The sequence below is a fragment of the Pantherophis guttatus genome, chromosome 7 (genome assembly GCF_059756535.1).
Source record: "Pantherophis guttatus breed Tessera chromosome 7, ASM5975653v1, whole genome shotgun sequence".
Classification (NCBI taxonomy): Eukaryota; Metazoa; Chordata; class Lepidosauria; order Squamata; family Colubridae; genus Pantherophis; species Pantherophis guttatus.
Genome location: NC_142069.1, coordinates 80,049,997 through 80,076,307, shown reverse-complemented (window position 1 = coordinate 80,076,307; position 26,311 = coordinate 80,049,997). Strand labels below are relative to the sequence as shown.

General features: G+C 43.1%; 1 protein-coding gene across 2 annotated transcripts in view; it reads right to left on the bottom strand.

Moving 5' to 3' along the window:
• ARHGAP8 (Rho GTPase activating protein 8) overlaps window positions 1-26,311 on the bottom strand; it is a 38,137-nt gene that overhangs the window by 7,846 nt on the left and 3,980 nt on the right. For both annotated transcript variants that reach the window (XM_087874282.1, XM_087874281.1), the window contains exons 2-9: window positions 22,630-22,735; window positions 19,783-19,923; window positions 17,063-17,150; window positions 15,936-16,067; window positions 12,106-12,192; window positions 6,999-7,097; window positions 5,301-5,411; window positions 2,130-2,203 (exon numbers count right to left, since the gene is read on the bottom strand). In XM_087874282.1, the coding sequence (XP_087730408.1) occupies window positions 2,130-2,203; window positions 5,301-5,411; window positions 6,999-7,097; window positions 12,106-12,192; window positions 15,936-16,067; window positions 17,063-17,150; window positions 19,783-19,923; window positions 22,630-22,666 (769 nt within the window). In that variant the 5' untranslated portion in view covers window positions 22,667-22,735. The remainder of the gene's footprint in view (window positions 1-2,129; window positions 2,204-5,300; window positions 5,412-6,998; window positions 7,098-12,105; window positions 12,193-15,935; window positions 16,068-17,062; window positions 17,151-19,782; window positions 19,924-22,629; window positions 22,736-26,311) is intronic.

Below are 26,311 nucleotides of genomic sequence, written 5' to 3'. Positions count from 1 at the left end.
GAGCTGCTCCTGCCTTCTGGCAGCTCTTCTCATGCGTGCACTAGGAACAGGCTCCTCCTGTTCCTCTGCCTCTCTGCTGAGCCTCTGGAGGCTCCGGAGTCCGCACATCACTCCCAGATGGCCCTGGCCCCATCTCTGCCTCTGACACAGAGCCCTCCCCAGCCTCCAGGACTGGCCCATGTTCTTCCTCAGCCTCCTCATTGTCCAACTCTGCTGACAGCTCCGCAGGCTGCTGGTGGACCACAACAAGTGTTTTATAAAGTCTCTGCGGGCAAAGTGTGATCATCCCAGGCCACTTTTCTTGCATAACAAAAGCATTTATGCAGAGACGTTTACTCAAGCAAAGTAGGCATGAGTAGACATCTAAGCTCCAATTTGCATCTCCTGTTTTATGAGCTGGAAAGAACTGAAAAATGAGTCTATTGCTTTGCCTGGTTCAGGGGTGAAATCCAGCAGGTTCTGACAGGTTCTGGAGAACCAGTAGCGGAAATTTTGAATAGTTCAGAGAACCGGCAAATACCATCTCTGCCTGGCCCCAGAGTGGGGTGGGAATGGAGATTTTGCAGTATCCTTCCCCTGGAGTGCGGTGGGAATGGAGATTTTGTAGTATCCTTCCCCTGGAGTGGGGTGGGAATGGAGATTCTGCAGTATCCTTCCCCTGCCATGCCCACCACACCACGCCTACCAAGCCACACCCACAGAACCGGTCGTAAAAAAAATTGGATTTCACCACTGGCCTGGTTGTATGTGATGCTGGGTGCATGGAAGAAGCCAAGGGCTCACAAAGACATTTGGTAGTCGGTTTCAAAGAGTGAGAAAAATATTGGTCACCACTTTATGGGTTAGTGTAAAATTCCTCAACCTTGGCAGCTTGAAGATGTGTGGAATTCCAGGGAGATGAACTCGATACACCTTCAATTTATTTGTTAAATTGTAATACAACTGCCGAATTACAGGCAGTCAGCTGAAGTAGCCTGCAGTACTGCATTCTAACCACTAAGCCACCGCGGCTCTTAATTATTCTTTTTCCGTTCAAATTGCCACATTTCACTTCTATAACTGTCTTCAAATTTTGCATCCATTCATAAATCATTCAATTTTTAAAAAAATCTGTTCAGGTTTTGAACTGTATTTCACTAATAGAGTACATGTTATACTGCAAATGTTCAGTATTCTAAATTACAAGATTTTTCATTGTCCTCCCTTGTTTCTTAAATTCTTTTGTTGACGTGTTACTTATCTGAGAATATGGGAACCAACTGAGTGTGGAAGAGCATGGTGTAACAAAAGTCTCAAGAGACCTTAATTTTATCCCCTTCATAATAAAGTCTTGTAATCCAAAAAATAATTTTCTCCACTGATTAAATTTCCTACTGTTTTCTTCATCATAAAAGTATACATTTAGTGAGGAAGCAAGAGGGGAGACGTTTAGATTTATTATTTTCCTATATTTATCTCAAACGTTCAACAAGTTGCTTAATTTTGGATAGTCTCTTGAAAATTATTCATTTCTGTGAATTTTTCGGAGTATAAGACGTTCCGGACTATAAGACACACCTACCTTTTTTGGGGAGGAAAACAAGAGCAAAAAAATCTGCCTCTGCCTCCCAGCAATTTGCCTCCTTGCAGCAAACAGTAAAAGCCTGTTTCATTTTCATTTTCAGCACAGCCTGATTAGCACAAGAAAAAAAAAATCTGCCTCTGCCTCCCAGCAATTTGCCTCCTTGCAGCAAACAGTAAAAGCCTGTTTCATTTTCATTTTCAGCACAGCCTGATTAGCACAAGAAAAAAAAAATCTGGCTCTGCCTCCCAGCAATTTGCCTCCTTGCAGCAAACAGCCCATTTCAGCTTCAGCTTCAGCACAGCCTGATTAGCACAAGCAGCTCCCGAAGATCAACTGTTTCAGGCTGCAGGGATTGCCATAGCCTATTGCCGCCTCTGCGCGCCCCATTTTCTGGGTGGGCGGCAGGTGGGCGGGGCTACATTCAGTGTATAAGATGCACCCAAATTTTCACTCTATTTTAAGGGGAAAAAAGTGTCTTATACTCCGAAAAATATGGTATGTCTGTAGGAATCTGTCTCTTCCATTAAGGTGTGGAACCACAGGGAGTTATGAAATGAATCCTTACCTCTTTTTTTCAAGTAAGCCACTGTTTGATTCATTACAGGTGGTATTAATTCCCCTTTGTTTTTAGCACTGAGGCTGTTGGAGAAAAGAAAACAGGTTGAAACATGACCTGAACAAAAATCCCAGCATTGGCAAAGCTATCTTGCTTCTAATCTGTTAACCTGACTTTCATTTAAAAAGAAAAGAAAATAGAAGTCTCAAAAAAAAAAAAATGGAGACAATGCATTGATTTTGATGCTGTGCCTACCATCTCGTAGATTTTGACACATACCCCCATAAAGAGAAAAACAAATTATTTGATAGCAAGTTGTTACTTGGAACATCGAGTGTGAAAAGAAAATCAGTTGTGGAGCTCATTCAGCATAACTTCAGAAGAATTCCTTAACAGGGCAAAAATGAAATGTGTATCTTTACAGAAAGAATTTTTGAACCTTTGTTCAAGGAAATATGATTTGTTTGTTTGTTTGTTTGTTTGTTCTATCCATCCATCCATCCATCCATCCATCCATCCATCCATCCATCCATTTCTATAGCCACCCATCTCAACCAGTGATTCTGAAAGTCCCACTAACAGTAGCAGGAGTGGTGTGGACAGCATGAGCACCAATAGACTTTCAGAAGGACAGTGAGCACTTTTCAAGGCTTTCTGACCAAGGGACCATCCAGCTTTTATCCAGAAGATGTCACGCTTGATGATTCATCTCCTTTAAGGTTATCTCAGCACTTGGCCAACTTGGGCTAAGCAGATTCAAGCAGATTAGACTTCTTGGATTTCTTTATTAACAAGATTTCTACAGTCCAAAGAGTATCAGGAAGCGTGCAATCTCTATGGTGCATGAGGCACTATCCCTAAATCCCAATTTTCTAACCTAAAGTAAAGGTAAAGGTTCCCCTCGCACATATGTGCTAGTCATTCCTGACTCTAGGGGGCGGTGCTCATCTCCGTTTCAAAACCAAAGAGCCAGCGCTGTCCGAAGACGTCTCCATGGTCATGTGGCCAGCATGACTAAACCAGGGGTGAAATGCTCCCGGTTTGGACCGGATCACCCGATCCAGTAGCGATGGTGGCGGGTGGTTCGGAGAACCTGTAGCAAAAATCCATGCCCCCCACACGCCCAGCTGAGCCGCGTCATTATCAGAGGCTTTTTTTTTTTACTTTTAAACACGGAACCTGTTACCTTCCCACCAAAGTGGTCCCTATTTTTCTACTTGCATTTTTTTTACATGCTTTCGAACTGGTAGGTTGGCAGAAGCTGGGACAAGTAACAGGAGCTCACCCTGTTACGCGGCACTAGGGATTCAAACCTCTGAACTGCCGACCTTTCGATCGACAAGCTCAGCGTCTTAGCCACTGAGCCACCGCGTCCCCTCTTTCCTAACCTAAGCTGGGATCTAAAATGAACCCAAGAAAAATGATGATGATATTCCTGCCAAGAAAACATCTTGAACATCAACTCATTGGGATTTTTGTTGATCTTGAAAGGCAGAAGGCCTCTGGCTGACTTTGGGCCATTCTTTTTCTCCCAGCCAAATCAAATCCTCAAGGTTATTATCAGGTTAAAATGAGGTGAAGGAATCCCGCTATTTGTTAAAACAAGTTAAAAATCTATCTAAACAGATATGAAGCGATATCGGGGAGACATAATTGAGTTTGGCTGAAATATGAATCTGGCCACTGAGGATTAGTTCCATGACCCCTGTGGTTGAACCCTCACATCATATTTAGAAGCTCCAATATAAGGAAAGCTTTTGAATTGGCTTCAGATAGAAAACACGGGACATTTATTCCTTCTCTGATCATTCTTTCACCATTATGGCTCATTGCATTTGTCTTAAGCAAAGGAGGAATGACACCATCGGTAGCTATTAATAACTTGGACAGGCAGAAAGTGTCAGCTTGTATTAGTAAATCTTGCACACTTTCTTGCTGGTGTGCAAGAAAGAAGCCTCTCTGGACTAAGTGTGACAAGGAATCCCTTCATGCATTCTTTGGATTCTCTTTCTTTCAGCCCCAGATTTTTTAAAATAAAGGAATGGCAGAAAAAAAAAAAAAAGGCAAGCTCATGATTTTTCAGTGTCCTGTCCTGTGAAGTAGGGCAGGTCAACAACAGGGATTGAGTCTGTCATCTGCACCTCTGTAACTGTCTGGTTTGGCTCTGCAACCCAACAAGACAGACACAGACTTCAGAGGATAATTAGAACTGCAGAAAAAACAATGGCTACCAACCTGCCTTCCATTGAAGACCTATATACTGCACAAGTCAAAAAGAGGGCTGTGAAAATATCTACAGACCCCTCACATCCTGGACATAAATTGTTTCAACTTCTACCCTCAAAATGACACTATAGAGCACTGCACACCAGAACAACTAGACACAAGGACAGTTTTTTCCCTAAACACCATCACTCTGCTAAACAAATAATTCCCTCAACACTGTCAAACTATTTACTAAGTCTGCACTACTATTAATCTTCCTTACTAGTATATATCTCTTCCCTCTTATTACTATAACCATGTTGCATGTATCTTTCAATTTATATTGTTTTTATTTGTTTCCTAGTATGATTTGATAGCTTATTAGTAGCCTTGACTATCACTAAGTGTTGTATCTTTTTATTCTTGATGAATGTATTTTATTCTCCTTAGGTACACTGAGAGCATTTACACCAAAGACAAATTCCTTGTGTGTCCAATCACACTTGGCCAATAAAGAATTCTATTCTATTCTATTCTATTCTATTCTATTCTATTCTATTCTATTCTATTCTATTCTATTCTATTCTATTCTATTCTATTCTATTCTATTCTATTCTATTCTATTGCTGGAATGTTTCTATCATTGCTGGGTAGAAGAAGAGAAAACTCGGCAGAGCTTCTCTCTACAGTACTCCATCTTATCCCAAGCAAAATCAAGATGGGGTTAGTGTGAGCTCCTTTGCAGGAGTCCCTTTCCCCCCAGGATTATCTAATATTATTTGCAAGTCCCCTCAATAGTTTGTTCACTCCGACCTTATCCCCAGTGTGCATTCCTTTACAAGCCCAGATGGGGAGCTGACGGTCCTGGCAGCAAGACACGTAGCCTGCCTGAGATGCCACCAAGGAGGACTAGTTAAACTTTGGAAGGGGTCAGGTTCCAGTCAGCGACATGGTCAAATAAAGCAGGGAGCTTACTACTGAAGGCTGACTCCAAACTGCTGCGTTGGAAGAGGAGGCCGTGGTGGAGGAAGTTTTGCTGGAGGAAGGGATCTGCTCTTCTGTTTCATCTGAAGATTTTCATCGTGTCTGGTGGGGAAACACAATCTCAATATTCAAGAGATAAAATGTTTGGTTCACTTATATCATTCAAACCAAACTCTTGGTGGAGGAGAAAATGGTGAAGAGAGGAGAAGGAGGAGGCAGAGAGGAGGAGGAGGAGGCAGAGAGGAGGAGGAGGCAGAGGCAGAGAGGAGAAGGAGGTAGAGAGGAAGAGGAAGAGGAGGCAGAGAGAAGGAAGAGGAGGCAGAGGCAGAGAGGAGGAGGTAGAGAGGAAGAGGAGGAGGAGGCAGAGAGAAGGAAGAGGAGGCAGAGAGGAGGAGAAGGAGGAGACAGAGAGAAGGAAGAGGAGGCAGAGAGGAGGAGAAGGAGGAGGCAGAGAGAAGGAAGAGGAGGCAGAGGAGGAGAAGGAGGAGGCAGAGAGAAGGAAGAGGAGGCAGAGAGGAGGAGGAGAGGAGGAGGCAGAGAGAAGGAAGAGGAGGCAGAGAGGAGAAGAAGGAGGAGAGGCGGCAGAGAGGAAGAGGAGGAGGCAGAGAGAAGGAGGAGGAGGCAGAGAGGAGGAGGAGGAGGAGGAGAGGAGGAGGCAGAGAGAAGGAGAAGGCGGCAGAGGCAGAGAGGAGGAGGAGGTAGAGAGGAAGAGGAAGAGGAAGAGGAGGCAGAGAGAAGGAAGAGGAGGCAGAGGCAGAGAGGAGGAGGTAGAGAGAAAGAGGAGGAGGAGGCAGAGAGAAGGAAGAGGAGGCAGAGAGGAGGAGAAGGAGGAGACAGAGAGAAGGAAGAGGAGGCAGAGAGGAGGAGAAGGAGGAGGCAGAGAGAAGGAAGAGGAGGCAGAGAGGAGGAGAAGGAGGAGGCAGAGAGAAGGAAGAGGAGGCAGAGAGGAGGAGGAGAGGAGGAGGCAGAGAGAAGGAAGAGGAGGCAGAGAGGAGGAGAAGAAGGAGGAGAGGAGGCGGCAGAGAGGAAGAGGCAGAGAGAAGGAGGAGGAGGCAGAGAGGAGGAGGAGGAGGAGGAGGAGAGGAGGAGGCAGAGAGAAGGAGAAGGCGGCAGAGGCAGAGAGGAGGAGGATGTAGAGAGGAAGAGGAAGAGGAGGCAGAGGGGAGGAGGAGAAGGAGGAGAAGAAGGAGGAGAGGAGGAGGCAGAGAGGAAGAGGAGGAGGCAGAGAGAAGGAGGAGGAGGAGGAGGCAGAGAGGAAGAGAAGGAGGAGGGTTAGGGTAAGGGCCAGGGGTGGGATTCAGCCTATTCAGATTGGTTCGGGCGAGCTGGTTGCTCCAACAATTAACTGAGAGCGAACTGGTTCGCTCCAACTATCATGTGGGCCTGCTATACTGACCTTTCTTTTCTTTCTTTTTTCTTTTTGAAGCCCAGCTGAGGCACGGCAGAGCGGATTGCCACCTATCAGCTGTTTTACTCACTGGGGCTGCAGTTTTAGACCGATTTGGAAACGCACTGCGTGTGTGCAGAGTGAGCGTTTGGCACGCATGTGCTCGGTGCGAACCGGTTGTTACACCGGTTGAATCCCACCACTGGCTAGGGCTAATCTAAATCAGTTGTATCACAATCTGTGCAGGCATCTGAGAAAAATAAAAATATCTGTAAATATTAAAGTAAAAAAAAATCACCTACCGAATCACTTCTTCAGGGATATTCAGGTGTTCGTATTTCAGGTGGTCTCTCAAGTCACTTAAGTAATTCAAATAGATCACCTTTTTTCCAAATTTGTGACTGAAAACAGAGAAGAACTTCTATCAATATCAAAATCTGGAACAGGAGGAACACCTCAATTTAATTATTAGACAGAACCAGAAGGGCACAAAGCAGCAAACGTAGCCATTTTCATATGATCAGATGTATGCACACTATGCTTGTGATCGGTCTGACAAGAATAATTGTCTTTCAGAATTGTCTTCCAGTGCATGGATTGGAAAATATTCTTTCAAGAACCTGACAAAAACTTCATCTTAATAACGTAGGGAAAATGCATGTGCTGTTAGAAGATTTTTGGTTGACAGTAATGCAGGGGTGAAATCCAAATTCTTTCCCTACCGGCTCTGTGGGCATGGCTTGGTGTTCATGGCAAGGGAAGGATATTTTTTATTTTTATTTTTTTTAATTTGATTTATATGCCACCCTTCTCCGGAGACTCAGGGCGGCTTACAATGCGCTAAGCAATAGCCTTCATACTTTTGTATATTTTATACAAAGTCAGCTTATTGCCCCCACAACTGGGTCCTCAATTTACCTACCTTAGAAAGGATGGAAGGCTGAGTCAACCTTGAGCCTTGGCGAGATTCGAACCTGCAGTAATTGCAGGCAGCTGTTTTTAATAACAGGGTGCTTTAGACCACTGTACTACCAAGGCTCTATATTGCAAAATCTCCATTCCCACCGCACTCCAGGGGAAGGATACTGCAAAATCCCCATTCCCTGCCCACTCCTGGGGGAAGGATATTGCAAAATCTCCATTCCCACCCCACTCTGGGGCGAGTCAGAGGTGGCATTTGCCAGTTCTCCGAACTACTCAAAATTTCCGCTACTGGTTCTCCAGAACCTATTAGAACCTGCTGGATTTCACCCCTGCAGTGATGCCCCAACTAGATAGCCCAGCTGGGGCCAGGGGCTTCCATGGGGAAGAAATAGCCGTTTCAAAAACTCAAAACTGTGCCTGTTATTATATATGTCAACTGCAGTAACACTTTTATACACACACACAAATGGAAAGATAGAACAATTCCTAGAATGGATGGTAAAAATGATGAAGATAGCAAAGATGGCAAAATTAACTCTTTAATTAAAAGAATAGATCTAGTTTTATTTCTACTTGTACACTGCTACTGGATTTTATGCTTGAAACAGAAAAAAAGTGAAATTTTGATTTTGGGTTTTAGATTAGTTTCCTGTTAAAGAAATGGCTAGTAAATATGGAAAAGGAAAAAGCCTTGCTTTTCTTTGATTGCATTCAGTTCATACTCAGTAGAAGTACCTTTCTCTATGAAAATGGAGTCGGGGTTTTTCTTTCTTGAGTACTGAAACGAGGCACACCTGACACTTCCCTTTCTTTGAGAAAATGTTAAATTTTCTCTCCCTTTCCTTATTAATACAGGTAGCCCTTGACTTACAATCACAACTGAGCCCCAAATTTTTGTTGTTAAGTGAGACACCTGTTAAGTGAGCTTTGCCAATTTAATGATCTTTTTTGCCACCGTTGTTAAGTGAATCACTGCAGTTGATAAGTTAGTAACCTGGTTTTTAAGTGAATCTGGCTTCCCCATTGACTTTGCTTGTCAGAAGGTTGTAAAAAGGGATCGCATGACCTTGGGACACAGCAACGGTCATAAGTATGAACCAGTTACCAAGCATCTGAAGTTTGATCACATGATCACGGGGATGATTCAAAGATTGTAGTCGTGGAAAATGGTTGTAAGTCACTACAGAGGGATACAATCAAGATCAAGTGAGGTACTAATACCACTCTATAAAGCCCTAGTAAGACCACACCTGGAGTACTGCATCCAGTTTTGGTCACCACACTATAAAAAAGATGTTGAGACTCTAGAAAGAGTGCAGAGAAGAGCAACCAAGATGATTAGGGGACTGGAACCTAAAACATACGATGAACGGTTGCAGAAACTGGGCATGGCTAGTCTAGTGAAGAGAAGGACCAGGGAAGGCATGATAGCAGTCTTCCAATATTTGAGGGGCTGCCACAGAGAGGAGGGGGTCAAGTTGTTTTCCAAAGCACCTGAAGGCCAGACAAGGAATAATGGATGGAAACTGACCATGGAGAGATTCAACCTATAAATTAGGAGAAATGTTCTGACAGTGAGAACAATCAACCAATGGAACAGAAGTTGCCTTTGGAAGTTGTGGGAACTTCATCACTTGAGACTTTCAAGAAGAGATTGGACTGCCATTTGTCAGAAATGGTGGATCTCCTGCTTGAGCGAGGGGTTGGACTAGATGACCTATAAGATCCCTTCTAACTCTGTTAATCTGTTATATCTGTTACTATTTTCAGTGCTGTTGTAACTTTGAACAGTTAAAGGAACTGCTGTAATACAGCTCATCATCAAACCTCTCTGAAGATCAAAGTGCTTGGATGCATTAATTTTCCCCTCATAAATCTATGAGGGGGAAAAGGAAACGAGAAATAGGACTGAGAAAAAAAGCAATATTGGAAGCATAGAACACTTTGCTTAGAAAGCCCATATATAGTGTTCAGACTAAAGTCCTTTGAAAATGTGTCTTCTTTCCTCCTTAAAAAGTACTGTTATGAGTTCCAGAAATAAAATCGAGGGAATAAGTAGCTATGCCCAAATATTTGGTCAGGAATGTGCAAACAAAGCTTCTACTTGTTTCAAGTTAACATACCCGTTTTCAGAACAATCTCATTAATTTTACTAGTCAAAGTAACCTTTTAAAAATTGATTTAAAACAAACCATAGCCATTTTGCCCTACAATATCAGGCGTATCAGAAAAGCCATACACTGGAATTAAAATGGATTTTAAGCATTTTTGAGTTTTCTGGAAATGATTCTGCAAAAAGCTTATCAAGAAGAAAAGCATTTCATAATTACTTAAGAGTAGAGCAGAAAATTGGTATATTCAAGCTCCCTCTACTGGTAGGTAGCATGAAATAAATAAAATTAATTCTTTCTTGAGGGAGAATTAATTGACCCAAAGTGAAGGTTTATGCTAGAAAGAAGCATCTTTGTAGAATTCATATTCTTGATTTTCAATGTCTTTAATTCTATGTAGGCTGTCCAATACATATTTCTAACCAACTAGCTCTCTCTACCAACAAATTGATCCTTAGAGATCTTACTAAGTGTCATTAATCAGAGTAACAGAGTTGGAAGGGGCATTGAAGGTCTTCTAGTCCAACCCTTTGCAGAATCAAGAGGCCCTAAATCATTCCAGACAAATGTCTCTCCAATCAACCAAATACGATGCAGATAATTTGTTATTCATCTTGGAAGTGCTTTTAGGTTCTGCCATACATTAATGCCTAGGAAATCTCACACGCATATCCAGTTAAGGATGGACAAGTTAGACAAGGTTCACAGGATAATTAAAAAATGACATAGAGACTTGAACATGGTTAATATTGACTTTTTCAGCATCCCTGAATGTGAGTAGTTCATGCCCATGGATTTACTCAAAAGTAAGGAGAAAGAAGCCTGATTAGAATAGAATAGTTGAGTTCGAAGGGACCTTGGAGGTCTTCTAGTTCAACATCCTGCTCAGGCAGGAAACCCTACACCACTTCAGACAAATAGTTATCCAACATTTTCTTAAAAACTTTCAGTGTTGGAGCATTCGCAACTTCTGGAGGCAAGTTGTTCCACTGATTAATTGTTCTAACTGCCAAGAAACTTCTCCTTAGTTCTAGGTTGCTTCTCTCCTTGATTACTTTCCACCCATTGTTTCTTGTCCTACCCTCAGGTGCTTTGGAGAATAGCTTGACTCCCTCTTCTTTGTGGCAGCTCCTGAGATATTGGAACATTGCTATCAGGTCTCCCCTAGTCCTTCTTTTCATTGGACATACCCAGTTCCTGCAACCGTTCTTCATATGTTTTAGCCTCCAGTCCTCCCCTAATCATCTTGGTTGCTCTTCTCTGCACTCTTTCTAGAGACTCCACATCTTTTTAAAATCATGGCGACCAAAGATTTGACCTCTAGTCCTATTGCTCTGCAGACATCAACCATAAATTGTGGCTTCGATTATGGGAGAAATCTGAGATGTTTGAGGTTCTTCTTCCTACTCTTCTGAATTGAAGGTAAAAGATGCCTGGTGGGACAACCAGCCAAGGGAATTCTTGAGGGCTGACACCTTATTTTAACCCTTGATGTAAAAGCTACAGAAGAACAGCAGTAACAATGCCCTTTGTGGCCCTCATAGTGGCAACACAAATGCCCTAAACCCATTTGCTGGTATTCTTTTCCTCCATAATTGCAACACTTTTTTTTCAGGTGAAGTTCAGTAGCCACTACAGAACCTCAGAGCCACCATACTGGAAAAAAAAAACCCCAGAACTGGCTGCTCTGGTTGGATAATCCCATTAGTGATTGCCAGGAAACCAGGGGTGGGCTGCTGGGGGTTCACAGGGGTTCAGGAGAACCTCTAGTTAAGACTCTGTGCAGTTCGGAGAACCCCCAAATCCCATTCCTAGCTGGCCCCACCCACCCACCCTGTCCCTCCCCTCCCAGAAATCCCCATGTGGCCCATTTTGAATGCAGGACATGCATGGAAGCTTGGCGAGGGCAGAAGTTTGTTTCCGGCCTCCAGAGGGCCTCCAAAACCTGGGGAGCCCGTTTTCGCCCTCTTGGAGGCTCGAGGAAAGCCTCCGGAGCCTGGGGAGGGAAAACACACACACACCCCGTGGTGCAGGAGGCCAACTAGGCCATGCCCACCATGGCCATGCCCACCCAGTAACCAGGCAGAGATCCCCTTGCTAAAATTTTTGAAGCCCACCCCTGCAGGAAGTAAAGAGCAAATGAAATTGGTGTGATCTATCGAGGCTCAGGCCATCCAAACGGGGGAAAAAAATCTAATGTGAACAGGTTTAGTTGGAAACTTGGAAGGGAAACCACCTCTCTCTCATTTAAAGATTACTGACGCCCCCAACTATTTCAATCTTCGTTTTCTATCATGCAGATGTTTCCCCCGAAGAATGTTGGAAGAGAAAGAACTTAGCTTTCCTTCTGCTTTAAAAAGAATCCAGACTGTACCTCATCAGAGGTTTGAAAATGTTCCAAATTATCCTGATGAAGTTGGTGGGATGTACAATGTAGAGCGCTTTCAGGTTTTTCTTGTATCTGCAGAAAAGAAAATTAAATGGTAAGAAGGCTTCCAAAAGCAGCTGCAAGCAAATGAAAGCAAACGTTTTCATTACTGGGATATTATGCATTTGCCTTCCAAGTACATTTAATTTAAAGGGAATTGAATGCGAAATAAAGGGAGGAAATGGTCAGTTTTAGGTGGAATTCAAGTAGGTGAAAATTATACAGCTATTACATTACAAACCACTACCTAAATTGTTTGAGGCGAATAATGAAGACAGAGGGAAAAATAAATCTCTCCAAATGATACGAGCAAAGGGCCTGAAATGGAGAAAGAGAAAAAAAAGTAAGAGCAGAAAAGATCTTTATAAATGCAGCTCACACACACACACACAAAATCACACACATACAATCATACACACCATTTGATGTAATGTTTATGTTTCAGATGTGTTTCTGCTTTGAATTCCTAAAGAGACCTGGAAGAGAAAACTAACCATCTTGGCACAAATTAATCGATCTCCAAGCATTCTTGCTTCTGAAAGATGACTCAAAATCTGCAAGACAGCTGGCAATGTGGTATGCAGATATCAACTCTCTCCCCCATGTCCCAAAAATACGTCCTTGTAAACCAATGTCTTGCTGTGAAAGTTGGACCGTAAGAAAGGCTGAGCACCAAAGAATTGAGGCCTTTGAACTATGGTGCTGGAGAAGACTCCTGCAAGTCCCTTGGACTGCAAGGCGATCAAACCGGTCAGTCCTAGAGGAGATCAACCCTGACTGCTCTTTAGAAGGCCAGATCCTGAAGAGGAAACTCAAATACTTTGGCCACCTAATGAGAAGGAAGGACTCCCTGGAGAAGAGCCTAATGCTGGGAAAGATTGAGGGCAAAAGAAGAAGGGGACGGCAGAGAACGAGGTGGCTGGATGGAGTCACTGAAGCAGTTGGCATGAGCTTAAATGGACTCCAGAGGATGGTAGAGGACAGGAAGGCCTGGAGGAACATTGTCCATGGGGTCGCGATGGGTTGGACATGACTTTGCAGCTAACAACAACAACAAACCAATGAGAAGTTTGTATTGCCAGTTCAGCAGTAACAAAGTGTAACTGTTTTTTCTATGACATTTCTATTTTTTCCAGTATCTGTATTTGTAGACAAGTCCAGTCAGGATCCTTGCAGGTAAATGACTTACTGCGTTCTTGCTAGTGGCTGGCACTACTAAAGTCTGATGAGTAACTGGGAATTACTTCCCAGTGTAGCTGTAATGGCATTGAAGTTAGAATTTTGACTTCCAGTTGCTGTTTCGTCCCCTCTCATTGTGATGGAAGGTAGTCTGGATTCCCAGAAGGAAGGGAGGGAGGGAGGGAGGGAATTCCTGAAGAATATGAAGCATCTCAGTTCAACAGTGTATGTCTGGGGTGGGGAACGATGGCCCTTTTATGACTTGTGGACTTCAACTCCCAGAATTCCTGAGTCAGCCATCATTCTCTGGTTTATGTGGAAGAAAGAGGGTGAAGACTGTCCTCCTTAATAGTCCCCAGAGGACATGCTTCTTGTAGATAGTAGGATGCTTCAGTTCAGCAACATTTTGTCCATAGGTGTAGAACAATAAAGAAATCTGCTTGGAAGACTCACCCCATATCTTTGGGCTGCAGGACCCCCAAAACCCCATGTGGTTTTGGGGGGGGGGCTGCACTTATTTGCAGAAAGCAGGATGCTTTGGGATGGCTCAAAGGCCAAACCTGCAACTTCAAAAACTTTACTTGTTTTAGGTGTCCCCATTGGGCAGGTCCGAGGATTCAGTATCTTCAGCTGTGCTGAACGAACACGATCGCTCTACTGCCTTCAAGGTGAATTTGAACTCCACCGCCGTGTTGGAAGCCGAGAGGAATTTAACAGAATGTGGTTCAACCTTTACTCATTGCACTATAGAGATAAGCACATCTGCTACTTTGCTTTTTCTAGCCTGCTGTGAATGCTGCCTCCTCTTTTTATCTGGAGAAGGCCCTAGTGGGCAGAAGATGGCACCTGGTGGCTCAGCAGACTGATAGCATTGTGATTAACACCAGCTGTCTGCAATTACTGTAAATTCAAATCTCGCCAGGCTCAAGGTTGACTCAGCCTTCCATCCTTTCTAAGGTAGGTAAATTGAGGAGCCAGTTTGTGGGGGCAATAAACTGACTTTGTATAAATATACAAAAGAATGAAGGCTATTGCTTAATGCATTGTAAGCCGCCCTGAGTCTCCGGAGAAGGGTGGCATATAAATCAAATTAAAAAAAAAAAAAAGATGGAAGGAAAGAAAAGAAGAGGAACAAGATGGATAGTTGCAGTTACAGTGGTGACTGTTGAAAGAGCTGAAGGGTCAGTTAGGGATAGATATTTTGAAGAAAATCTATCTATATCAGGGGTCTCCAAACTTGGCAACTTTAATGCCCAGGGAGTTGAAGTCCACAAATCTTAAAGTTGCCAAGTTTGGAGACCCCTGATCTATACGGTCACTAAGAGTCAACAATGACTTGGCATAGAATCCTCATCAATTTTTTAAAAGTTTAGTCTGGTTGCTGAAGTGTGCTGAATTATGGGACAGCGGGTTCCACCCTATAACTCCATCTTCCCTGAGCTTTGCGAAGTGCACGTCCATTTTGGCTTGGGGAAGGAGATTGTTCTAGAGCAGTGTTGGCGAAACTTTTCAGCACCGAGTGCCGAAACAGGAGTGTGCGCATACGGGGGAGCACCGGAAACCGAAAGAGCAGCTCCCTGGCATGCGCATGTGGGAGCGCCAGAAACTGAAAGCAGTTCCCCAGCACGCATGCGCACGCCAGGAAGCTGAGCTTGCAGTTTTCTGCAAGCACATGTATGCCGGTCACCTGGTCTTCTGGTTTCTGGCATGCTTGCACATGTGAAGACCAGTTGGATGGCACTCATGCACGCACGGAAACCGGAACCTCAGCTTCCCGGCACATGCATGCACGCCAGCGAGCTGCTCTTTCAGTTTCTGGCGCTCCCGCGCGCATGAAGACAAACCAGGAAGAGCAACGGGTGACGGCTAGCATGCCCGGAGAGGTGCCGCTTCTGGCACGCATGCCATAGTTCGCCATCATGGTTCTAGAGTCTAGTCAAATCCTGCTCTGCGGCTTGACAGCAATTGGCGGGGCCCTAAAGCTAGTTATGAAATTTGCCTCTTTGTTTAAAATAATGACTTATATTACTGCAGTTATTATATCATATCCTTACATCAGTGGTGGGTTTCAAAAATTTTTACTACCGGTTCTGTGGGTGTGGCTTGGTGGGTGTGGCAGGGCATGGTGGGCATGGTTTGGTGGGCGTGGCAGGGGAAGGTTACTGCAAAATCCCCATTTCCTCCCGATCAGCTGGGACTTGGGAGGCAGAGATTAGATGGGGGCGGGGCCAGTCAAAATTTTTACTACTGGTTCTCCAGAACTGGTCAGAACCTGCTGAAACCCACCTCTGCCTTACATCAACGTTTCTCAATCTTTAGCAACTTGAAGATATGTGGAGTTCAATTCCCAGAATTCCCCAGTTGGCATGGCAGCCAGGAATGGGATTTGGGGATTCTCCGAACTGCACAGAATCTTAGCTAGAGGTTCTCCTGAATTCCTGAGCACCCCCAGCAGCCCACCCCTGGACTTAAGCAATTTGGAGGGCAGCAAGGATAAAGTTCAATACTCAGTAAAAATTGAAATATTTCAGTTTGGCTGAACTGTGCTTTTACAATTAAGGCACCCCATTTGCAACCCCCCCCCCAAAAAAACGTACTTCCGGTCAAATTCTTTGTAGGCACTTTGCAACCAGCTCAGAGATGGCTTGTTTTGACTGTTTAATCCATAGTGAAAGTAGACAAGCGTGTAATCGCTTTCCACATACTGTTCAAGCGTGTACTTCAAATATCTAGAAAAGAGGATTTTGGAAGAAGAGAAAACAACATGTAGCATTAATAGATGCACTCTGGGTTTATAGTGGGAGAAAAACAATTTATCTAAGAAAGGAAAGGAAGAGACTTGATCAGTATCCTGAATATTTACCATTTTCCCACAGGTGAATTTCAGTAAATGCCAAATGCCATGGACACCTTCTTAGCAGAGGAGAGTTCAAGGCATTCTTGAGAATATGAGAACAGTCAATTCAGAGACCTCTGTGTGGGAGGAGATGGGGTGCATGTTCAAATGGGCCTTTTATTAGGACACCCCATCTAACACCCTTCTTGCAGATGTTGACTTTCCTCAGGAGATACCGGAAGTGGTATTCAGCAGGTGGATCAGCCTCCGGAATACTCCCAATCAATTATTCCCAGAGGTGAATTTTAGCAACAGGTTCCTTGGTTGTGAGTGCTGTGCCTTGCTTTTTTTTTTTTTTCTGCCTCCTAAACAGAGCTTCAAAAAAAAAAAAAAAAAAGCCCCTGAAGCTCTGTTTGGAGGCTTCTTTTCTGAAGCTGTTTGGGGGCTTTTTTTCTGAAGCTCTGTTTGGGGCTTTTTTTCTGAAGCTTCATTTCTGATGCTTTTTTCAGCCTCTGAAACCTCCATTTGAGAAGTTGGGTGGGGCTTCATTCGGAATATAAGACGCACCCAGATTTTCACCCTCTTTTTTGGGGGAGAAAGGTGCATTTTATACTCCAAAAAATACAGTATCTATAAACAAAAAATGAAGGCATTGGAGGGGAGGTTACCATTATTTTAAAAAATATAAAAATTTGCAGACAACAAAGCAGATGGGACGTGTTCTGTACATCCTTATGTTACTGTGATTTCTGGCTGACTTGAAGCTGATACCGACACATAGATAAAAATAAAAGAGAGAAGTCACCTTAGGAAACCCAGCTGCACACTGGAGTTGTGCAGCAAGAAAAAAGTAGAGAGGACCAGAAAGCAAAGAATAAATGGACCTACTCCAATAACTGGCGGTGGTTGATCTGGTGCGAAGGAGGCAGGCGGCATGAACTGAAGGCGATCACTTTTCTCCCCAAAGAATCATCACCTGCAGAGTCAACAAGGGTTAGGTGAAATCGGGTGAAATTGTGATCAGAAGTTCAAGTTTTCTGCTCAGGAGGGCTGAGTCTTAAGTCTACAGCAGTGTTTTTCAACCTTAGCAACTTGAAGATGGGTGGACTACAACTCCCAGAATTCCCCAGCCAGCCACCTTCAAGTTGCCAAAATTAAAAAAGTTGGTTTAAAGCCTCAGTTTTGCAGAGTTCAAAACAGAGAGCCCACAAAGTCAACTTTACACCTTATTTATTTATTTTTATTTATTTTTATTTGATTTATATGCCGCCCTTCTCCAGAGACTCAGGGCGGCTTACAATGCGTTAAGCAATAGCCTTCATACTTTTTGTATATTTATACAAAATCAGCTTATTGCCCCCACAAACTGGGTCCTCATTTTACCTACCTTAGAAAGGATGGAAGGCTGAGTCAACCTTGAGCCTGGTAAGATTCGAACCTGCAGAAATTGCAGGCAGCTGTGTTAATAACAGGGTGCATTAAACCACTGTACTACCAAGGCTCCTGGTAGTTATTAACGTAGTGCTTGCTATTAGCAGGGATGTTTGCGTATGCGGTCCAAAAAAGTCAAGACGATGGTCGCAAGCAGGCAAGTTCCACCTAAATGCAGATAATAAATGGGCGGAGCTTCAATTGCGGCTAAGCGATGAGTCGTAAGTCAAGGACTACCTTTATTTGATAAAATATTAAAAAGGGTGGGATTTGATTATGCCGTTGCAGCCACTAGTCTTGATATTTTGGACGCTAAAATAGTTGGGGTGACCAACTATTCGATTCCACATTTTGGGAGCAAAACAATTTGAGAATGTAAGGGCTTCAGTCAACTTCTCTAAGCAGCCCTAATTGTTTCTCAGTTCAGGCAACTGAACACAACACAAAACGTTGGGGATATTGATGGTTCTGGAAGTGTCACAGTCAACTTTCGATCACACATTTTACAAAGATCTTTATACCAATGGCCAGGAGGTGTCATTGAATAGTCCTTAACCATGAGATGTCTGGATACCTGCAGATATGGAAACATTTGCAGGTCTTCAAACTCTGAACTTTTATCAGAATAAAATATAATTAAAGAGAAAAATTGTTTATGGAGGGTAGTCCGTGCTATTGATTTGAATGTGACATTTATTTTCTGCCGATTTAGTTCTGTTCTTTGTTCCTTATTCCTCAAATGAAGGATGCAACTGCAAAGATCATGCCGACTATGGTATATGTCAGCAGTCACCAACTGGTGGTCTGTGGACTACTGGTGGTCTGCAAGAAAATTTTGGTGGTCCGCAGAAAAATTATTTGCATTTTTTATATTGCATTAAATCAGGGGTCCTCAAACTACGGCCCCTGAGCCGGATACATGCAATGAACGTTGGTGTTGCTGCACAGAGTCTCCCCCTTCAGGGTCTTCTTGTATGGGTCAGAGGGGGGCAGAAATTCCGACTTGGGGTCTGCTTCAGCCTCCTAGTGTGGGGCTTTGGGTGAAGGCTGGAGGAAGTGCTGCTGGTGGCAAAGAGCCGGAGGGCCTTGTTCCAGTGGGACTGCATCATGGCCTGGAACTGACTGACCATCTCAGCCCACTGAGCCTCCAAGCACCGGTACCTGACCTTGCACTCCCGCAGGTCTTCCCTCTGCTTGGAAAGCCTATGCTCGTAGTCCTCAGTGAGGTGCTTCTGCTGAGCCTCCTTCTCGGCCAGATCCAATTTGAACTGAGCTGTTTTGCCAACTCTTTCTCATGGTGGCTGCTTAGCTCCAACAACTGCTTCCTGTTGGGGCCCTAAGGAGCCCGGGAGGGGAGGCGAGGAGTGGCTGGGAGAGGAGGGGCAAGTAGAGGCTGGCAAGGCGCCCCTCAACGTGAGTGACGTTGAATTGACCACACCCACCCAGTCACATGACCATCTAGTCACACCCACCCAACCAGTCATTTGGCAAATCATATTAGTGGTCCATGGGATTTAAAATTATGAATTTAGTGGTCCCTGAGGTCTGAAAGGTTGGCGACCCATGGTATATGTAACTGAGTTCTCTTCAGATTTCAGCCAAGGACCTGAATTTTCATTTTGGTTTTAGATGCTAGGCAGGTAAATGTGATCTGCCCAGTTCTAAAACTAAAATGAAAACTCAGGCATTTGATTGAACTGGTTGGTCACCTGAGGTGATCCAAGAAGTCTTCCTACAAGTGTGAGTTGGCAACCACAGTCTTCAAATTTCTTCTCATTGAAATTTAGGAAACAAATATTGTAACATCTCTTGGGTACGTGTTAAAACTCACATATTCATCCTGAACTTTCCTGGTATGAATATTAGAAAAACAGGTTTCCCACCCCCACCCTAATATCCTCTCATCTTTTTAAAGAATGGGTTTTATTTTACAGTTGTTTTTATGACAAAGCATATCAAGATGCTTCAGCATTGGAAGCATTATGCAAATATATTAAATCGAATCAACAATAAATAGTTGGCACATGCCAAAGGGCATGGCTTCAATCGTGGTACCACACCTACCATGTTGCAGATTTGATTCCTGCCTCCCATTCCTCACTGAGCTGGAAAAATAAGGTGTAAGAAAGGGATATAAAAACCTACAAGAAAGCCAGTGACGTTTGCAACAAATGTACCTGCAGAATGAATAATGCCATGCCGAGCCACATCGTAGTATGGATGAGTGAGGCTTATTCCAAATTCTCGGCTTGACTGCGCTGCAGAAAAGCTCCTGATTTCTCCCATTGCTGTATTTTCAGTTTCATCTTTCTGCAGTTCTGAAACAAACCGAAATTGAAACTCATTTTTTGGGGGGGAACAAGACAAAAATGACTGTTAATCCAATAATCTGCAGCTGTCCATTAAGTACAATATTTTAGCATACTTGTCTACTTCCTTACAGCTGTTGACTAGCTTAGATTATGAGCTTACTCCACTGTCTTTTCCAGTGAGAAAATAATCACAATTTCAACTCCTTCTCCTGTTAAAAGATGAAAAAAATATAAATATATATAATATCTGGTTTACTGTTACAGCACCACCTTGAGGTCAAACGAGAAATGGCCAGACTGGATTATTACATCCTCCCATTCAGTGGTGGGATGCTGCCAGTTTAACAACTGGTTCGGTGAGCGCACCTAAGCTGCTTGTGCACAGCGCTGAAAATGGAGTATTTAGAAGCTCAGCTGCTTACCTTCCAAGTCAGCAATGGTAAATAGAACAGCGAGGAGGGGGGGGGAATCAGCTGTGCCGCATGATTGAGATGAGCTACAAAGCAGGAAATAAACGACAGGATAGAGCGGGGGGCGGGTGGGCGGGGCCAACTGATCATCAGAGCTACCGGTTTGTCTGAATCGGTCCGAACAGGCTGAATACCACCTCTATTCCCCTTCCTAAAAGGGCTGACAGGACATCGGTTTTCCCAAAAGCAAAAGTCAGCAATCCATGATGGATTCCAGGCTTCCTTTCAACTTCTTTCTTCTCTCCACATAAGACTCGTTTTCACAGAGGAAAGAGGATGCACATCAAACATTGAAAAGTCCCTCAACACAGGTAGTCCTCGACTTATGACAGTTCATTTAGTGATTGTTCAAAGTTACAGCGGCACTGAAAAAGCGACTTATGACCATGTTTCACACTTTATGAATGTTGCAGCCTCTCCATGGTCAGTGGATCAGAATTAAAATGCTTGGCACCTGGTTCATATTTATGACGGTGGCAGGTCTCGTGACCCCCCTTTTGTGACTTTCTGACAAGCAAAGCCAAGAGCGAAACCAGATTCCTTTAACAACCATGTTACTAGCTTAACAACGGCATTGATTCACTTAACAGCTGTGGCAAGAAAGGTCGTAAAGCAGGGCAAAACCCAGTTAACAAATGTCTTGCTTTGCAACGTAAATTTTGGGCTCAATGGTGGTCATAAATCGAGGACTACCTGTACTCCCTTGACTCGTGATGACATCACAGTAGATGCTTGTAGTTTTCTTGACTGTTGCTTTCTTTTATTTTGCTTCTCATCTTGCAGACCAAACTGTTAGTTTTTTTAGCCCCTCAGGGGTGAAATCCTCTGAAGTCTGCTACCGGTTCTGTGAGTCTGCTACCGAGCGCGCGCTTTATCTGAGGCACGCCCGCGCAGCGCTAAAAACATTTTGAAGCCTTTTGAGTCTGCAAAGGTAAATAGAACAGCGAGGAGGGGGAAATCCACTGCGCCACGCGATTTAGATTAGCTGGAAAGCAGGAAATCTAATATAAGTCACATGTCACAGCTGATCGTCACCCAGCTGATGATCAGAAATACCAGTTTGCCCGAACCGGTAGCATTTTTTACTACAGTTTGCCCGAACCGGTAGTATTTCACCCCTGTAGCCCCTGCTCTTTTTTTGTTCTCCAAAGCAGGCCTTCCCCCTCAGACAAGAAAAGTGAAATATGGTAGCTATCTCATGTGGTTTGGTCCCCAATACAGTATTTTGGGTACTGAAAACATTAAAAAGACTATTTTCTGGCTCCAGGGCTATTTAACTATCTCCCTTGTTACACATCACATTGCAGCTACAGGGGATTCTGCAGGAGGGTCAAAAAAGTCAATATGGTGGCTTCAATCATGCAGTCAGAGCATCCATTTTGCCTTTTTTTTTTCCAGTCTCTTCCCAGATGCCCCTGAATAGAAATAAGAAATATAATGTATGGAAAGCTTAAAGGTATACCCTGCTTAAAGATTCAGAACAGCATATTTTTAATAATGAGAAAGATTAAATTCTTATTGAAGTCGGAATACGTTTTATAACTGCTGAGTAAAGTTTTAATGGAAAAGCTAAGGTTGAAGAAAATCTACTTCAATTTGTTTTAAGACTGGTTTGGCCATCATTTATGAAGGAGAATATAAAATCCCTTCTTAATTATTTGGCTGAATTACTCATATGTTAAGAACATGAACAGGATTTTGTTGGATAAAATCTGGATCAAAGATACCAATAGTTTTGGGGTACCACAAGCAATTGTTTTTCTCATTAAACCATTGGAATTCACCTTCACTCATTTTTTCATGCATGTCTTTTTAAATGTTCAGTAACGCTTTTTTTAGAAGTCAAAAGTCTGCATCATTACACGCTAACAGCAATTTTTCAAAATAATGGGCCATTCAGCATGCTAAATTCACCCTAATGCCACCCAAAGTAATTGAGAAGGTGGCATCTCCAGCTTGCTGGAGTTCCTGTTTAAAGTAATTATTCCATTTGCACCACAATTTAGGATGAGAGCAATATTATTTCCTACAAATTCACAGGACGTGCATACCAATATTTCATATACACTCTGCCCATCAAACTAAATTTCAGCCCAAATAGCTTTTGATAATATGGTCACTGCCGAGTTTGTTAATTCAAATATAATACACAATCCCATCAAATTATTTTTTTTGATGTTCCAAATCACCCAGAAGTTACCACTCGATGGCCCCAAATATATAGATATATTGCTATATTTACCTATTTCTGCTAACTTTTCAAAATCACTTGCAGACATCCTTCGGGTGAACAAAATCCGTTTATCAGGTTAGTATTTGACTGATGCTCCTATAATGCTCGATCAGACCTAAATACAGACAAAAGTGAGTATCTAAATTTCAGAATGTCTCTTGCCATTATTTGAATCATGCCCTGCTTTTTCCTTTTCCAGCTGTGCTAAGAGATTCCTTGTGGAATTCTGGTTTTTCAGAAATACAGCTTAAAGGAACAGAAAGAAGTGGCACCTTGGTGGCTGCTAATATTCTATGATCTGTGAATAAAGCATCTTTCCAGTTTCACTAGCGATGTCAGGGTTCCAAGTAACACCCCTAACCCTAACCCTAACGAAAGAAAACTCCGAGGCTTGAGTTTCCTCAAAGTTACATTTTATTAGAGATATCGTATTGGCACATCTGGGAAAACCCAAATCTGAATATTTCCAGGTTTTCCCCACCAAAGTGAAAGTTCAAGTTCCTGCCCAGCACCCACAAGTCCATCACATGGTCCAATCATCCACCGTCCAAACTAGAAACACCTCCTAGTCATCCAACTCCAGGTGCCAGGGCAAGATGTCCTTGACTCTTTGAGAAAGGAATGTTATTATGACTACCGTGTTTCCCCGAAAATAAGACCCTGTCTTATATTTTTTTGAATCCTGAAATAAGCACTTGGCCTTATTGCCATGCGCTCAAAAGCCCGATTGGGCTTATTATCAGGGAATGTCTTATTTGGGGGGAAACAGGGTATATATCTCCCATACTCCATACAATCCTCCTTCCCATTTTCCCACAGTAGAAAAATGTGGCAGGCTTGAAGGCCCAACATAAAAGATGGCTTCCAGGCCTGACAAGCAAGTTAATTCACAGAACATTACGTATGCAGGTACATCCACTATCCAGAAGTGGTTTGTATGGAACCATAAAACCTTCACTTTTGCATCCGTAAGGTCAGAGGCCACAGAGCAGTGAGGGTCAAATTCAGCTGATAAAGATGGTGTGATGCTTAGTTCAAGGGGGAAATTTGAAGAGGGGCGACACCAAGGAGAGCAGGTTCCTCCTGAGGTGTATTGCTGGCTATCCTCAAGATAAACACAGGGGATGGAATGTCACTGCGTTTTTGTATTTACCAGATGAGCTCTTATTTTTGGACTTTCAGACTTACCGTAGCTTGCCAAGTTCTTATCTCTAAGCTAACTGCGCATGTCCACATTCTATCACTTTCTTCTATCTTCCTTTGTTCTCTGGCCAGGAGAGGTGGCCGGGAAAGCTTTGCCAAGATGTAACTAATTAGATCAGTAAGATGTTTTATTTTCTTTATAACAAATAAATGAATTTTTCTTAGAAAATATATCTTCGGGTTTATTTTCTTAAAGTATACTTCAAGGGAAGGTTACGATCCATTCTCTAAATCAAGGTGCAATTACCCAAAAGCAGAATGGGATTAATTGCCACCCTGACATGGAAAAATTATGGTGTGTTTATCCAGAAGGAAAAGAAAAAACAATTTAGAGCGAGCAGTGTCTACGTCAAGATTGTCCTCAAAACTTTTAGGTTGTATTGCCAACTGACAGCTGGTTTGGAAGGACAGCTAAAGAAAACAGCAGAAACAACCGAAGATGAGTGGTAGACCTCCAGAAGATTACTAAAATACAGGTATCATGGAGATGAAAGACTAACATTATGCATCTCAATATTTCATGGTGAACTGGTCGATATTTTTCACAATTGCATTATGATGGGGATGTTTTATCTATATGACAGAAAGAAGTTGTAGCGTAACAAGCCTTAAAATTTTATGTTTTGAGATCTTGGAAACGGCAAGAATCCAGCAGATGGGTGTAGATATATGTGGAGAAGGAAACTTGATATATTTCACATTAACTATGGAAAGAGAGAGATGGAGGTATAGCTACAACACCCCCCAATCAAAACTCCATCAACTTTCCACATTTCTGGAGTTCTAGTGTAGCCTTCTCACCTTCAGTAACTTTAAGATGAATGAACTTCAGTTCTCAGAATTCCCCTGCTGGAGAAGTCTACCGTATGTCTTAAAGTTGTCAAGGTTGAGAAATATTGCTCTAGCAAACAGTACACGAAATATTTAGAGCTATGTGTCTGTATATGTGCAACACATCAGGAAGATATAACAAGGTAGACAGACCTGACAGCACAATTGTGGATTTAATTAGTCCCACAATTAGATATACTTAACTTTCATTCATTGCAAAAGATCTGACAGCAGATTTACTTGACAAAATTAATTCTGGTTGTCAGCCAAACTCAATGTTACAAATCATAGGTTAAGCAGTTCCTTGTGGAAAGAAATTAGGTTAATATGTGCCATGTATCTAATTGTAAACTATCCTGATGGAGTTTATTTTTGAGAGGGATGACAAATAAGATCACATCTAACCACCATAAAGGAACTGTCTAAATCAGTGCTTTTCAAACTTGGCAACTTTTAAGATGTATTGACTTCAGTTCCCTGAGTATGCTCATCTAGGGAATGCTGGGAGTTGAAGTCCACTTACTTTAAAGTTGCCAAGTTTGAAAAACACTAATCTAAACACGCAAATTGTTTAATGCAATCAGATCTTAACGTGCTGTCCACATTGGAACAATCAACCAAGACTGGAGAACGCACGAATCAAACTTTACCCCTACAGTGCAGGGGTGAAATCTACTCACCTTCCCTACTGGTTCACAAGTGTATGCACTGCATGTGCACACTCGCTCCGCTTGTGCACACATGCATCACATGCACGCACAGACTCTCTTCGCATGCGCAAACCGTTCTGCGCATGTGCAGAGGGTAAAAAACAGGTTACTTCCTGGTTAAAACCAGGAAGTAACGACGACCGGGCGGGTGGGCGGAGCCTCATGCTACCGTTGCTACCGGTTCTCCGAACTACCCGCCGCCATCAATACCGGTTCGGCCGAACTGGTCCGAACCGGTAGCATTTCACCCCTTCTACAATGGGATCCAAGGAGGAGGCTAATTGTACTTATGATACAGGTAGTCCTCGAGTTATGACCAAAATTGAGCCCAAAATTTCTTTTATTTCTCTGAATACCACCATTTCTAATGGTGGTATTCAGCCGGTTCAGACCGATTTGGTCAAACCAGTAGTGGCGATTCGCCCACCCGCCCCAGCGCTATGCCATCCTATTTAGCCACGTTTTCTAAGCCACATGCATGCGTGCAAGCCACGCCTGCTAGCAAAGCACATGCGTGGAAGGCCGGGCGCATGCACAGAAGGCACGCACGCACATTTTCAGTGCACGGCAAACCAGTGGTAAAATTATGTGACACTCACCTCTGTTGTTAAGTGAGACATTTCTTAAGTGATTTTTGCTCCATTTTATCTTGCTTGCCACAGCTTTTAAGTGACCCATTCCATCAGTTGTTAATTGAGTCACATGATTGTTAAGTGAATCTGGCTTCCCCATTAACTTTGTGTGTCAGAAAGTCGCAAAAGGGGATCACATGACCCCGGGACACTGCCACCGTCATAAATATGAGTCAACTGCCCAAGCATCTCAATTTTGATCATTTGACCATGGGGATACTACAACGATTGTGTGAAAAACGGTCGTAAGTCACTTTTTTCAATATTGTTCTAACTTTGAACAGTCACTGAATGAACTGTTGTAAGTTGAGGACT